The sequence below is a fragment of the Mytilus galloprovincialis genome, chromosome 3, assembly GCF_965363235.1.
Source record: "Mytilus galloprovincialis chromosome 3, xbMytGall1.hap1.1, whole genome shotgun sequence".
Taxonomy (NCBI): Eukaryota; Metazoa; Mollusca; class Bivalvia; order Mytilida; family Mytilidae; genus Mytilus; species Mytilus galloprovincialis.
Genome location: NC_134840.1, coordinates 69292584 through 69306692, shown reverse-complemented (window position 1 = coordinate 69306692; position 14109 = coordinate 69292584). Strand labels below are relative to the sequence as shown.

At 30.6% G+C, this 14109-nt stretch overlaps 1 protein-coding gene across 9 annotated transcripts in view; it reads right to left on the bottom strand.

Annotated features, from left to right (window-relative positions):
• The window catches only part of LOC143068766 (dynein axonemal heavy chain 6-like), a 127350-nt gene extending 113869 nt beyond the window's left edge, over positions 1-13481 (bottom strand). For 8 of the 9 annotated variants that reach the window (XM_076243042.1, XM_076243040.1, XM_076243044.1 and 5 more), the window contains exons 1-7: positions 13384-13472; positions 11226-11619; positions 10535-10689; positions 9541-9695; positions 9062-9376; positions 3769-3908; positions 3167-3334 (exon numbers count right to left, since the gene is read on the bottom strand). In XM_076243042.1, coding sequence (XP_076099157.1) covers positions 3167-3334; positions 3769-3908; positions 9062-9376; positions 9541-9695; positions 10535-10689; positions 11226-11576 — 1284 coding nt within the window. In that variant the 5' untranslated portion in view covers positions 11577-11619; positions 13384-13472. Of the gene's footprint in view, positions 1-3166; positions 3335-3768; positions 3909-9061; positions 9377-9540; positions 9696-10534; positions 10690-11225; positions 11620-13383 lie in introns of all 9 variants that reach the window. The other variant, XM_076243041.1, reaches the window with a different exon arrangement.
• Positions 13482-14109: the final 628 nt, after the last annotated feature.

Here is a 14109-nt window from a genome sequence, read left to right as displayed (position 1 = left end):
ACTTCTTCGCCCAAGTCGCCTGGTAGCGTGAGCCCTGAACTTGTTAAAGTTTTCATGAATAGAAGTAAACAACTTTACCATAAATTCAGAAAATACTCTTAAAGGGAAACTTCGCAAAAAAATCAAAAATTGATATTATGTCTATTCTGTATAAAAATGCTCAAATTTATAGATATTAAAGTTTTATTCCGCTAGATAAGAGATCACCATCGGTTTTAAATTTTTAGTATTAATTCTCTACGTTCCGCCATTTTGTCATCTTGACGGATTAAAAATTATGATATGTCTATAAACCACAAAGGACCAAAATTACAGTAACCGATGTAGTCGTAATTGCGTGTCGATATCTTGTCAATCGTACGGCTGTTTTATCTGACTAACTAACTTGATACGGAAAATGTTTTTATTTTTTTAAATAACCATAGTCTGTTATTTTTAAACTGTAATATTGGAATTAGTTAAAAAGTCAAAGTTCAAATCATAAATAAGTGTTCCGTGAAAATTGTTTTCGAAAATCTAATTCGTTCATAATTCTATAAAGTAATAAACTTTATTCAAATAAATTCGGATCTTCCCTCATCTGATCACCAGCATGGCTAAAGGTATTACTCCACAAGGTATTGTGAGGGGTGTGAGGTGACACGTCCAGGTATTCAATCGATTTCCTGTCGGGCTTGCAAGTTCATGCATCGTTTCACTCCTGTAGGTATTGATTACTTAAAACTTTCCATTTTGAACTATCAGGTGTATAATATACATCTCTGTCTTGCGTGTCGAAAGTGAAATAATATACTAGTCATTACTTAACTCATACGCTTGTTTATAAATCATTTCTGGTGTAAAGAATATTATTTATAAAAATATAAATAATACCAAAAAAAAAAGATTTGAAGAAATAAAAATCTATTTACATATTTTTTCCAAGGGTTAATTTGTGAAAATGTAATGTATACTCGTTGTCAATAGTAAAGGACAGATTGGAACATACCAGAAATATTGATTTAAAAAAATGTACGCACTTGTCGACGATTCGTTTATATGCCTGGATAGAAAGTTACGGAACTATAGCGCAATTTAAAATATATACATGTATATACATTGAACATAAGAAAGAAAAATACATTTTGTGTAAATTGGGGTAAAAGTTCTGTAAATAGACTAGTCCACGTATGCCAACAGTATATGTAATCAACGAATTCGATAGACATGTAGACTATTGTATACCAAAAGAAGAAGAAGAAGGTAACCAATTTGATGTAAATACAGGTCGATATATAACTTGCTTTGGTTCATCGAAGTTATGAACATAGTAAAATCACAGATTTATATATCAATTAGATTGTTCTCGAATAAAGGAAGAAATTCGTCATCATCACAATTATTCCGACATTCATGTAATATATATGCAACTGGACGTACACTAATAATCCCCAAGGGATGTGAATATTTCCTAGGAAAACTATTGAGTATTAAAGTTTTAAATCAATTTCGGGATTTATTTTCTTTCTTGATATTCAATGACAGCAATTTAAAGAATAAACTGCTTGTCCGCTTTAAGGGTATTCTTGCCAGTTAAACAGACTTATAATTACATTAAAAAAATAGGGAAAGATGACATAAAATTCGTTGTCTTTTGTTTTTAAACATCGTTGGTCAAATAGCTATAGTATTATACGTTGTGAGACGAAGACTATTTGAATAAGGACGTTCCCGATTATAAATAAATTTGGTTGACGTTTTTCCCACTTGAAAAGAATATCTATTCGTAATTTTTCTATTCTATTCCAAGAAGATCCTTAAATTTCCTGTCAATTTTTTAAAACATCTTTTTTTTTTAAATAGCTGAAGTATTCATGCGTTGTGAGATTTAAAAATTTTGATGAGAACATTAATTCCTAAATAGGTAAATAAAGATCGCTTTGGATGGACTAATTTATATAATTGCAATTGTTAATGATTTTTTTTAAATATAAAAGGTTGGCGATTCTAATTTAAAAAAGTACAATTTTTAGTTCATACACTCGTGTTTAGAAGGCTATTTTTATTTAAAAATTTATTCAATTAAAATAATTCAGTATTTTATCGTTACAAAAATAATCAGAAGTCATAATTCATTTAAAAGTTAGCTTATGCAAAATATATAAAAATATACAACAGCTATTCAGTTATTGTGCGACCTTATTACTCCCGTAAATTAATCTTGATTCTTTTCTTACATTTCTGTGTCTAAAACAGTAACTGACTCCCGTATATCATTCATACGAAATATTGTTCACACCTGAAATGGTGAACCGTGACGCCTAGATGTCACTGAATGAAGATCAAAAGATTAGAATTACATAATGCTAATCTTTTAATTACCTTGATTTTTACTAGGCATTCAACATTCACTAAGTGTCACAAATTAATACACATTTTATTTCCACAGTACAAGCAAGTGAAAATGTTTGCTGGAATGAAGCAAAAACATGTATTTTTAATACACTATCGATCATGTCAATTTCATATGTTTGTTTAAAGTATTTATAGAAAAAAATCATAAAAATGATCTATTGTATTATTTACTTTAATTACTAAAATTCGTATAAAAAAATCCACACATAAATCCTACAATCTAATTTTAAAAGTTGCATGGCTATCACTTACTTTTCGTTGGTTAATAGCTACACCAAAAGTCGTCGATGCCCTTTAAATAGCGTTATAAGATGGTTAACGAACAAGACTTAAATGAGATTAATTTCACTCCCGGCATGCAAAAGACTTAAACTACGTCACATAAGTCAGGCAGTTTTGAAGAAATAAAATTAGTAATTCCCAATTTTCTTCTTTATTACTTTTCATATCAAAATAAAAATTGGTGAATATGTTTTTTATGGTATTATGAACATAATAAGATGAAAAGTGAAAAATCGCAAATTATCCCTTTAAAGCCCTCCCTACCCCCTCAAGTAAGATGTGTAAATCAAACTTAAGCTGTTGAGTGTTTATTTTCAAAGAATAAAATTTGCAATAACCAAAGTTAAATCGAAGAGTTTTTGATAACTTGCTTAAGTTCAAGTTAACATGAAAAGCATAAACAAACAAACAAACAAGCACACAGATATATATCATTCCTGAAAAAATAGCTTGTCAAGGGACTATTAAAAGGAAAATAGTTTATTTTTACCCTAGTTATATAAGATGCACTGATTGTCCAGTAGATTGGTTGACTTCTGGCTTCATTAGCAGAAACAATCTGTAAATCATACGGCATGTAGCGAGCTCTCTTATTCTTCCTATTCTTTGGTAAGCAGTACAAAAACTCTCCATCATCTTCCTTTACATTTTTCTGTGCCTAAATAACAATAAGAAATAATTTACTACTAATATTGATTAATGTAAGTTACTTGACACAGAATTGTGCATGCATATTCAAGACAATGTCACTAAACTATTTGTATTTCCTGAGCATCTGTTGCGATAGGGAATCTTTTTTCATCTGGAAATGATTTGTGAGGAACAATTTACCAATGTGTTTCCAAATGAACTGCCAGATATTCAAACTTTTGCATGACTTTACATTATACACACAATGTTGTGATTTCTCAGGGAAATAAAAAGGAATGTTGTTAAGGTTCATGTAATTTGTTCATGACTTCTATTTCATATAGACTTTATTTTCTTATGTGAGAATTTTAACGTTTATATATATTTTTAAGCAGGCAAGAAATAGACAACCTCCATGACTTCTTTAATCTCTATTTTATATAAAACATTGTGTTTTGTTACCTGAGGATTTAACTTTGGTATATCTGATATAGTTTCCATTGCCTTCCTACAATCAGGACCATGTCTTGGTAATTCTGTAGTCCATCCTAGTTGACTTCTTAATTTTTCTACGTTGTACATGACATCATCATTCTCTGGTACTACAATATGAAAGTTAATGTTAACCATCTTCAATGTTACAAGGAATAAATTGTATATTTGAACATTTCTATAGCATGGTTACACCTAGTTCATAATAAGATAATGGTCCCATCTTAAAAAATCTTTGCCGGGACTAAGAAGAATTATAGTTTTTTGCATAACTTACCTTGTACAATATGTTTTACATGTAGGTTTACAAAGATCAACTTAATCGAAATCTGATAGCAGGCCTGCTCCCTCTTTCCAGTAAGATCTAATAGGCCATAATGGAATTACTGCCTCCGGAGGTGTTTAAATTGTAACTTAATATTTATGCATAGCAGTTAAATTTTAAATTTTAAATTACATGGTATGTAAAATCATCTTACCCACGTAACTTCAAATGAACTTGGTAAAAAATATAGGGAAATAGTCATGAATTAAAAAAAATATTTGAAATTCATTGTTACAAGATACAAATATGAAATTCTTTGAAAATACAATCACGCCAAAAATTAGACGGACTGGAATCATTATATTTTCTTTAAAAAAAAAATAGTTTTGTTTATCAACAAGAGGCTCTCAAGAGCCTGAATCGCTCACCTTAAATTTTTTGCTTAAATCTTCCATCAATGATTATTTTGGGTTTTCAATTTATAGGAATGGTTCTTCGATTCTGTCATATATTCTTCAAAAGCAAAAACAAGAGTGGACACACTGAAATGTCTCGTTTGTCTCGTGTTCATAATATAATTTATGATGAAAGTATAAAAAAACATTGTATACCCTAAGCATTACATTAAATTAACTGTACTTGAGATGAAGGCGAGATAAACCCTTTCAGACATAAATGTAGTTCATACACTCATTCCATACAACAAATCGAGTTTACCTATTGCTAAAAGTATCTCAGAAATAACCTCATAAAAAATAACTTTGACCAATGAACCATGAAATTTAGGTCAAGATCAACTTACACCTACTAAACAGACATACACACATTACAATTATTCCCTACACCAAATATAGTTCTACTATCGCTATAGTATCTGATAAAAAGACCAAATCATTGATGATTTAACATTGACCAATGAACCTCTATTTTTAGCTATGGCAACCATATTTTTTGACAAAACAGAAAATAAAACACAAACTTTATTCTAGACACCTTAATGATAATTCAGCTTAAGTTTGGTGGAAATTGGTTCAGTAGTTTCAAAGGAGAAGATTTTTTAAAGTTAGCAAATATGATGAACAAATTGTGTAAAATTGTCATTAAAGGACAATAACTCCTTAAGGGGTCAATTGACAATTTTGGTCATATGAACTTATTTGTAGATCTTACTTTGATGCACATTTTTGCTGTTTACAGTTTCTCTTTATCTATAATAATATTCAAGATAATGACCAAAAACTGCAAAATTTCCTTAAAATTACCAATTAAGTGGCAGCAACCCAACAATGGGTTGTTTGATTCTTCTGAAAATTTCAGGGATGATAGATCTTGACCTATTGAACATTTTTACTCACATTTCAGATTTGCTCTAAATGCTTTAGTTTTTGAGATATAAGCCAAAAACTGCATTTTACACCTATGTTCTATTTTTAGCCATGGCGGCCATGTTTTTTGATGAAATTGGAATTAAAACACAAACTTTATTCTAGATACCCTAGGAATCAATCAGATGAAGTTTGGTTTGAATTGGTTTAGTAGTTTCAGAGGAGAAGATCTTTGAAATAGTTTACAACGACGACGGACGCCAAGTGATGGCAAAAGCTCACATTTCCTTTTAGGAAAGGTGAGCTAAAAATGAAAACCTCTTATTATTAAATTGCTATATAGAATGCAAATTTCATTTGCAACAGCCATGACCTAAGAGGTTTAACTTTGCAGGCCCTATCTCATCTGCTATGAAACTAAAATGGACCATTTTTTCAACTCTTGAAAATAATTAACGAAAACATTAAAAGTTAAATGAAAACTAATGAGATCCTTCCATTAGTTCTTCTTTAATTAAAATTGATTGTTAAAAAAAAAATTGTTACCATGCAAAAAAAAATATTACTATCAATTTTGTTTTAAATACAAAACATGTGTTGAAAACTGTTCTTTGAATAAGTCTTTTTCACTTAAAAATATAATATTTTCTTGTTTATAAATAAACATGCATTGAATCTAACTTTTCATGCATAAAGTGACATGCAATATTTCATCAGTGTATATAAGCTTACCTTCATCAACTGTAAATAAATAACAAATATTGTTAGAATTAAAAAAACATATTTAAATTATTTTTTCAAGCTTAATATATGAAATGGCTGTCTAGTCAGTAGTATTCTGTTAGAAGCAACTATACTATATTCAAGGAATCTACTTGGGTCATGCAAGGTGAAAATGAATAATATTGCAGGTTTTTTTTTGTGGTTTCAATTAATAAACTTTTTGAGAAGGGGTTAAATTCCTGCATCAATAATAAGTTGGTCATATACATTAATATTATTGCTTTTTCAAAATCATTTGTGGGGAGGATATTTTCCCCCCATTTTATGAGATGGAGCAAAAATAATGTTAACCTTAACATGAAAATTTCAAAGTTTATAATATCATACATTTATGTATACCTCTATTCCTTCTTAAGGTACTTTTTATAATAAAACAGCAAAATGCCAAAGGACAAAATCAGGGCAAGATATAAAATCCCTCAATCAGAATGAATCTCAAAAGTCCTTCAGTAACTTCTTATGATAGGACTATATACTAAATAAATACTTGATATTTCAACATAACAGCAAAACTTCTGCTAAATTCCTCAACCAGAATGAAACTCTAATTCTATCAGTAAGTTCTAATGATTTTAAGACCGTGAAATGGAAAAAATGTATCAGGGTCTTAAATGCCGACAGGCACAAAAAGGATAGGTGAGGTGAGGTGAGGTGAAGTTCTAATGATTTAATTGCATATATGGGTCATTTTCAAAAAATGTCGAATTTTGAAATTGAAAAAATTATTAAAAGTTACTTATTCAAACAACCCTCTACATAAGCAAATCATAACAAACAGTACTTTAAGAACAACATATTAAAAGATGCAATCTTAATGATGTCATACAAGAATATGTTATAACATTTTTTGATCGGTGGTACATTATTTTGTCTATCCTGTTACCATTTTCAAAAGAAATTTTGGGTTATTAAGAAAAGGTTAAGATAAAATGTTAAGCTTGTTTTACGTAGACAGATAGATGGTTTTCAAGAGAATAAACTTCTATATATATTCATTCTGTAATATAATAGATAATTTGCCAATTTTCCAGGTTGTACTGAAAAATGCCTCTAAAAATTGGTTTTCAAAGGTTGTAAAAATTAGCACCAGTAATGCAAGTCTAAGATAGCAATTTATATTGTTCGGCATTTTTTCACCCTTTCAAATAAACCCAACATCAAGTAAATCCCTCATAAGTTAGTTTACTTTTCTCTATATTTCATTGGTAACAGGAACGTACGTTTCTGATATATTACTATATAAAAGTCTATCCTGTTACCTTTTTGTCTATCCTGTTACCGATATCAGTATTGCACCTGCGAATGCTTGATTGGGAAGATTAAGACGTTATAACCTGAAGATGACTTCAAACAACGAAATATTTCATTCGTTTTGCACCTATATGTTAAGATAAAAAAATTAACGACGTTTTTGTCTAAAATTGTCTATGCTGTTACTGTAACCATAGCAACCATAGTAACAGGATAGACATAACAGGATAGACAAATTTCTTCGTTTTTGATTGCTGTTGTGAAATAACTACTCCCTTTGGAGAAGTGATTATGTTTTTCTATTGTGAATTTGGTTTCCAACACGTTATTGCACTTTTTACAAATATACTGTTGGTGTATTTAATCAAAATTGGTGGTAACAGCATAGACATAAAAAAAAGTACGCTATATTTTTTTCACTAAATGTCTTGAAATTTCTTTTCTCTACACTGTCGTTCAAGAAACGAGGCGTTTTAAATGTAAAGATTACTTTGCACTTTTCAAATCAACACTGACTGATTCAATATTCATAGGGAGATTAATTTCACGGCTGATATAAGTAGCGGTAACAGGAAAGACATGAACCTCCTGTACGCAGATTCAATTTAGTTTGTAGATAATATGTTACATACAGTGATATAGAAGCTACGAATTTTCGTTAGAATAATATTTAACGTTCTTAAAAAGTCCCTTTTGTAGATATCAAGGCGATCAGAAAATCGCAAAAAAATCATTTGAAATGTGTTTTTCTTACACTGTACGCAGACAAATACCCCCAAAATGGGTCTTAAATGCAGTTTAATCTTATCAAAATAGATGTAAGGTGTGTTTATTATTAATGTTCTGAATCACAAATCCGACAAGCTTTCATATAAACCATTACAACTGAAATTTCCATTAGAAATAAAAAAGTTAGCATGGGTGTACTGAAAATTCGACATTTTTTGAAAACGACCCATATATCTAAAGTCTAATAAATTGATTTGGACATTACAGAAAAAGTGTAGAAAACTGACATTTTTAATCAATATATATTTTATGGCCAGCTTAAAGTTCTGAAAAAAAAACATCTGTAACTTCTTCTAATATGACTACATACTTGTGCCAAATATCTAATCAAAATAAATTGAAGCATTACAGAAAGTGTTGATACCTAAAGCAAACTTTACAGTCCCAAAGGTTTCCCCAGTAGGGAACTAATAATTAGATGATCATTAGAATATAACAAATTTAGAGGATTATTCTATTTATATATATATATATGTATTTAAAATTTAGAGGGTTATTCTATTTATATATATGTATTAAAAATTACTAATTATATGGGTTTTCCAAAGTTGTTAGGAAAATCCAATGTCTCTACCAAACTTATAGCATCCATTTATTTCATTCTTACAGCCTTGTCTTTTTAGTTACCATAATGTTAACTATGGCATTGATTCTTTTAAGTCCGGTATCATCATCTTTTACAATAAATTTCCATTTTTAAAAGATCAGTGCTATAAGATTGAACTGCCTTTTGTGGAAACAACATCATTGCAAATTTCAACTGGACTCAAAACATACCAGTTAAAATTGTCAAATCAGCAGATTTATTATTTACAATATTATGCTATCGATCTGATGAAATCATTCTTACCAGTATCATCATATCTGTTCTTTCTCAAGTAATTCAATACTACATTGGACTCTTTTTTCTTGGCTGAGTCTTTTCTATCAGAACGTGCAGAAGAACTGTTACTAGAGAGTGGCCTCCCTTTCAAGGGTCGAGTATCAATGATAGGGATTTCATCTGGAAAGTCTTTGTTCAGGATTTCATCGTCATCCTCATCTTTAGCTACAGAGTATGGAGATTTTGTCGGTGACCTATCTACACTGACAGGTAGATCTGTTGATGATGGTTTAGATACTTCATCCATACCAGATTCTAATTGTTGAGAAGAATGTGGACTTACTGTAAAGAAATAAGAAAAAATTGCAATGATCTTGTATCTCATAAAATGTTAAGCCCTTTATTTTGATTATTCAGTTATAGAACCAACATTCATCTCTAACTTCAATTGAACTTAATGAAGAGTTTACAAGAAAAATAGAAATATATAATAGAGTTGAACTGACTAGACTTGGCACCATTAGTGCTGGGTTCCGTTCCAGGCCCCATTATCCCTGCAAGCTCAGCTAATACTTCTATTTCCTCTAACTCTTTGTCGTCATCACCATCATACATTGTCATGGGAGTTGCAGGAACTGGTTTTGGCTGTGGCTTGTGAAGCCTTCAAATAATATAATAAACAACATTAACATTATATGCATATAAAATATCATTCTAATAATAATCATTTATCCAAATTTTGTTCAGTCACACATATTGTCAAATTTTTAAAAATTTATAAGTCCCATACATCTAAGATGAGAGTCATATTTGTTTGTTGTAAATAGTTTATTATTAATTAAGTTGATAGTGATCTCAATTGGAGTTATATTTTCATGCAGAGGCTTTTCATAGACTATACTGGGGTTTTCTCATTGTTAAAGGACGTATTGTTGCCTACAATTGTTTACACCCATGCCACTTTATTTGATCTTTGGTGGATAATTGTCTCATTTGAAATCATACTACATCTTCTTACTTTTACACATGTATCAGTGTTTGACTGAGATTTTTTTTTCATGCAACACAGCTCAATATATTTATGATGAAATATTTATAACAATAGAAATTCATAAAACCCAATTCTTCTATACATTGTATAAGTGTGATTGTAAGAAAAATTATATTTAAGGGAGTGCATGACTGTTCTTTCTAATCAGTACTTAAATGCATGTACTTCATACCTACCAACTTTTCAAAATGCCCATGGGGGTTTTACGTGCAAGATGGCTATAGTGTAAAACAATGTTGTCCTACAAAACCTTCAATGGGGCCTTCAAATACATTTTAAAGTTGTTTTTTGGCTTCTCCTTACTTTAACAAGCCTACGACCATTTTAAAATTAATTGTTTTGTTAAAAATTATGGACAAAATTGATCTTTCAAAATTATTTTTTGGAGCCTTCATGGGGGAAATCCCCCACAAATAGTGACAGTTGGCAGGTATGGTACTTGTACTCACATGCCAACAGTAAGTACTGTTTTATCATCCCCCTGTTGGGTTTTAGCTTTGATCTGATGTTGTCTCTTTTCATAATCTCTCTTAAACATTGTGGTTCTAAAGCTGGATGGCATTTGGTCAGTTTTACCAGAGGGTGGACGTGGTATACCAGGACTCTAAAATACAATATACTCAGTCACACATAAACTACAATGTAAGTAAAAAGTATTTGTTTCAAGGCTTTTTTTTTTATCTAATGACAAATGTAAGTGATTCCAAAAGATTGTTTATAGTTATATCCTGGCATTTAGTAACAAATTAATAAAAAGTGCATGTAATGTAAAGTCATCAAGAATATATTATTGCCAAGTCTTTTCACGTCAAAATTTCAAACTTGGCACAACAATGGAATCCAATTTATCCTATACTCATAATATTTGACTGTATTACATTCTTGAGTTTTGTATTCCATTGAGTAGATTAATGTGTGAATAATACAAGCTAAGAAATAGACAGCAAACCCCACTGTCCTCTTTTATAACATCATCTGAAATCAAAATCAAGTTTTTTGGAGGAAAAGATCTACATGTATCAAAAAAATCACCCAAATCATGCTGAAACGTGACATAAAATGATTGCATTCTTTTAAAATAATTTTAAATCCTCACAGTGTCAACCTACTGTTGTATTTGGTTGATAAGAGTGTATTTACCTGTGAAAGACCCTGAGAAGCCATTGGTTTTAGTGGCAATCCTCTAACCATTCGTAAAACTTGAGAATTTTCTGGCTTATCAACCAATCTTGCCATGAGATCAGCAGCTTTTCCATTTCTCTTCTGAGATGAAGATTCAAGAGTTAATTCTTCTATTGTTTTTGCCTTAGCTAAACTATGTCCTGGAGCAAATGTTACCACTTTGGTTTGTTGTGTTGGTGTCTTTGGTGTCCCATCTCTATCTGTCTGGAAGATATCTGGATCTCCGAGATCTTGGTTAATCACTGTAGATTCTGAATACTGAGATTGACTGAGGTAGCTAGTCCTAGATTCTCCTCTTATATCTGCCATGTTTGTTTATCAGTAATCTGCTTTGTAATTAATATATCTGAAACTGTAGAGATCAAAAACTTATTTATCTTTATAAAAATTATAAATCTATTTTTAAATTTTGTTTACTGTGGATTCATCATTACTCATGGGATAATAATTTTCACGGATTAAGAGGTACACATTTAAGTGTTCAACATAAATTTGTAATAGGCTGGAATGCATATTTCGCCAGACCACTAATTTGAAATATCAGCGAAAATATAAGTTTGCCTCAATGCACTAAAATTGGTACCCCAAAACTAAATTAATCCACAGTAACATTACTACACTGTGTACATTGTATATGTTTGGTTGGATTTTAAGAAGAAAACAAAAATTTAAATACAGATAACACACTGAATAAGTTGTCTATGGGCCATATACAATCAAATTAAAAAAAAGCATGGAGAAAAATGCATATTGTATTGCATTATTGTGAAAGATGTATCGATATCTATAACATTAGCCAATATAGTCTTGGTTCATTTCAGATAGATTTTGGATAACAGTACATGCATGTTAGCTGCATAAATCGAATGTATCAACTTATGGGTGATGCCAAATGAACTTAAGATATCAGTCAGGTGAAAGGGTCCAATTAGAAATGTAAAGCTATGATTGAAGTTGTCAAGAGGAAATCTGTTACAATGATTCAATTTGCTTTAAATAACCTGGCCATTGAGAAAGATATTATACAGATGCATACAATAGGTCATGCATATATGAAACACCTTTTTGAACAGCAAAATTGAAATAACCACTATCCCAGAAGACCTTATTCTGTTGTGTTATGTTTGTTATCTAAGTGCCAGATCTAGAATTTTAAGATGCAATTTTTTGTTCTTCCCTGGCCAGGATTCAAACTCATGCTACTGAGATATAGTGACACCAAATATGGCTGAGCAATGCAAACTATCTTTTTAGATTTTATGCTTAAAAGGTGTACAATGTATATGTTTTTTATCAAAGACAAAGGGAGCATCATGCCCTATGAATCTCCAACTGTTTATCGTATTGTTGTAAACAATTAACAGCAATGCGGTGTTGTCAGGTGAGAGAATTTTTGGAGGAAATTGGGAGTATAACAGAGGCGGATTTAGGGGGGACCAGGGGGCCCGGTCCCCCCTTATTGGGAAAAAATTATGTTGCTTATATAGGGAATCACTGAAGCGTGACTGGAGCGGGCCCCCTCTTAGGTCAGTCAGAAAATTTCTGGATCCGCCACTGTATAATACGTGATTCACGGTGTGATATATATCATACCGCCACACTCCGAAATTGGTGGAAAGAGTTTGTGATTACTCCTTTTACTAAGCAGGTACGTGTACTGTAAATGCAGAAATAAAGGTAACTGAAACTAATTAAGTTAGGTTAGATCTTATTTGGCTCAATTAGAACATTGGTTTAAATGTCAAATTACATAATAACTCCACATGACAATTGCTTTATACCTCAGTTACCCTGTGTAACTGGTATTTGGATATTGTCAAATTATACATTCAGATAATAATTTCTTCTCTGTACAACATTATTCAACACATTAATGTCTCAATATGAAGATCATCTCTCAGAAGACCATTAAAAAGAAAGGTCCTATAGTCTGCAAGGATAAAATTAAAAAGAGCTAGTGTTTATAAAGTGGTGTGTGAAGTGCATTCCTTGTGATAAACAATATTTTCAAAACATGCTCATCTGAATAAAGGGGATTCAATCTCTAGATTGAATGACTATCAATTTTAAAGTTATCAACTGTGAAGATGGCCCTCTTTTACAGAACTTGTTATACCTATTTACATTTTTCAGTGAATAACTACAATGCCGTATGCATAAGCGTCACTACTCCACTGCAAACACCGTTCGGTGTCCGCCATTATAGTTTATCTTGGCAATACCCACAATTCATTGCTTAAAGTTGAAACCGCGGGAAATTCAAAACTTTTTAAACATTTAAAAAAATATGGATCTCATCTATAGTTTACTTTAATACATTTAATTAAATCATGTGAGACATATATCAATTTTAACAAAGGGTTAATAAAATTTAAAAAGTTTAAAAATTGATTATTTTTTTTTTGTTATTGTTTATGCTATATGCCCAGGCCGCTCCTGGGACCCTAATTTGGTAAATAAAAATATTCTATTCAAATATTCTTATATACTCAGTATAAAAAGTCCCTGATTATATATATTTAATATATTTAGAGATCTCTTTGGTCGGTGACCGCGATGTTTTACAGTTTCACCAGACAGTGAAAGACATGTATATAGTTATACTTTATAATTCAAAGCGTTTTTCTTGTTTTCAAAGTTTTTTTTTATATGTATTTTTATGAGTATTCAGGTTTGTTGTTTTCACGTTTGAATTATAATATTTACACAAAAATCATGATTATTATCTATTTCTTTTCAAGGAACATGTACTTAATATTTGAACTATGCACATAATAAACGAATTTGTCATGTCAGCATTAATTTTGGACATATTTTGACCACTTTTCACAGCTTGTTTAAC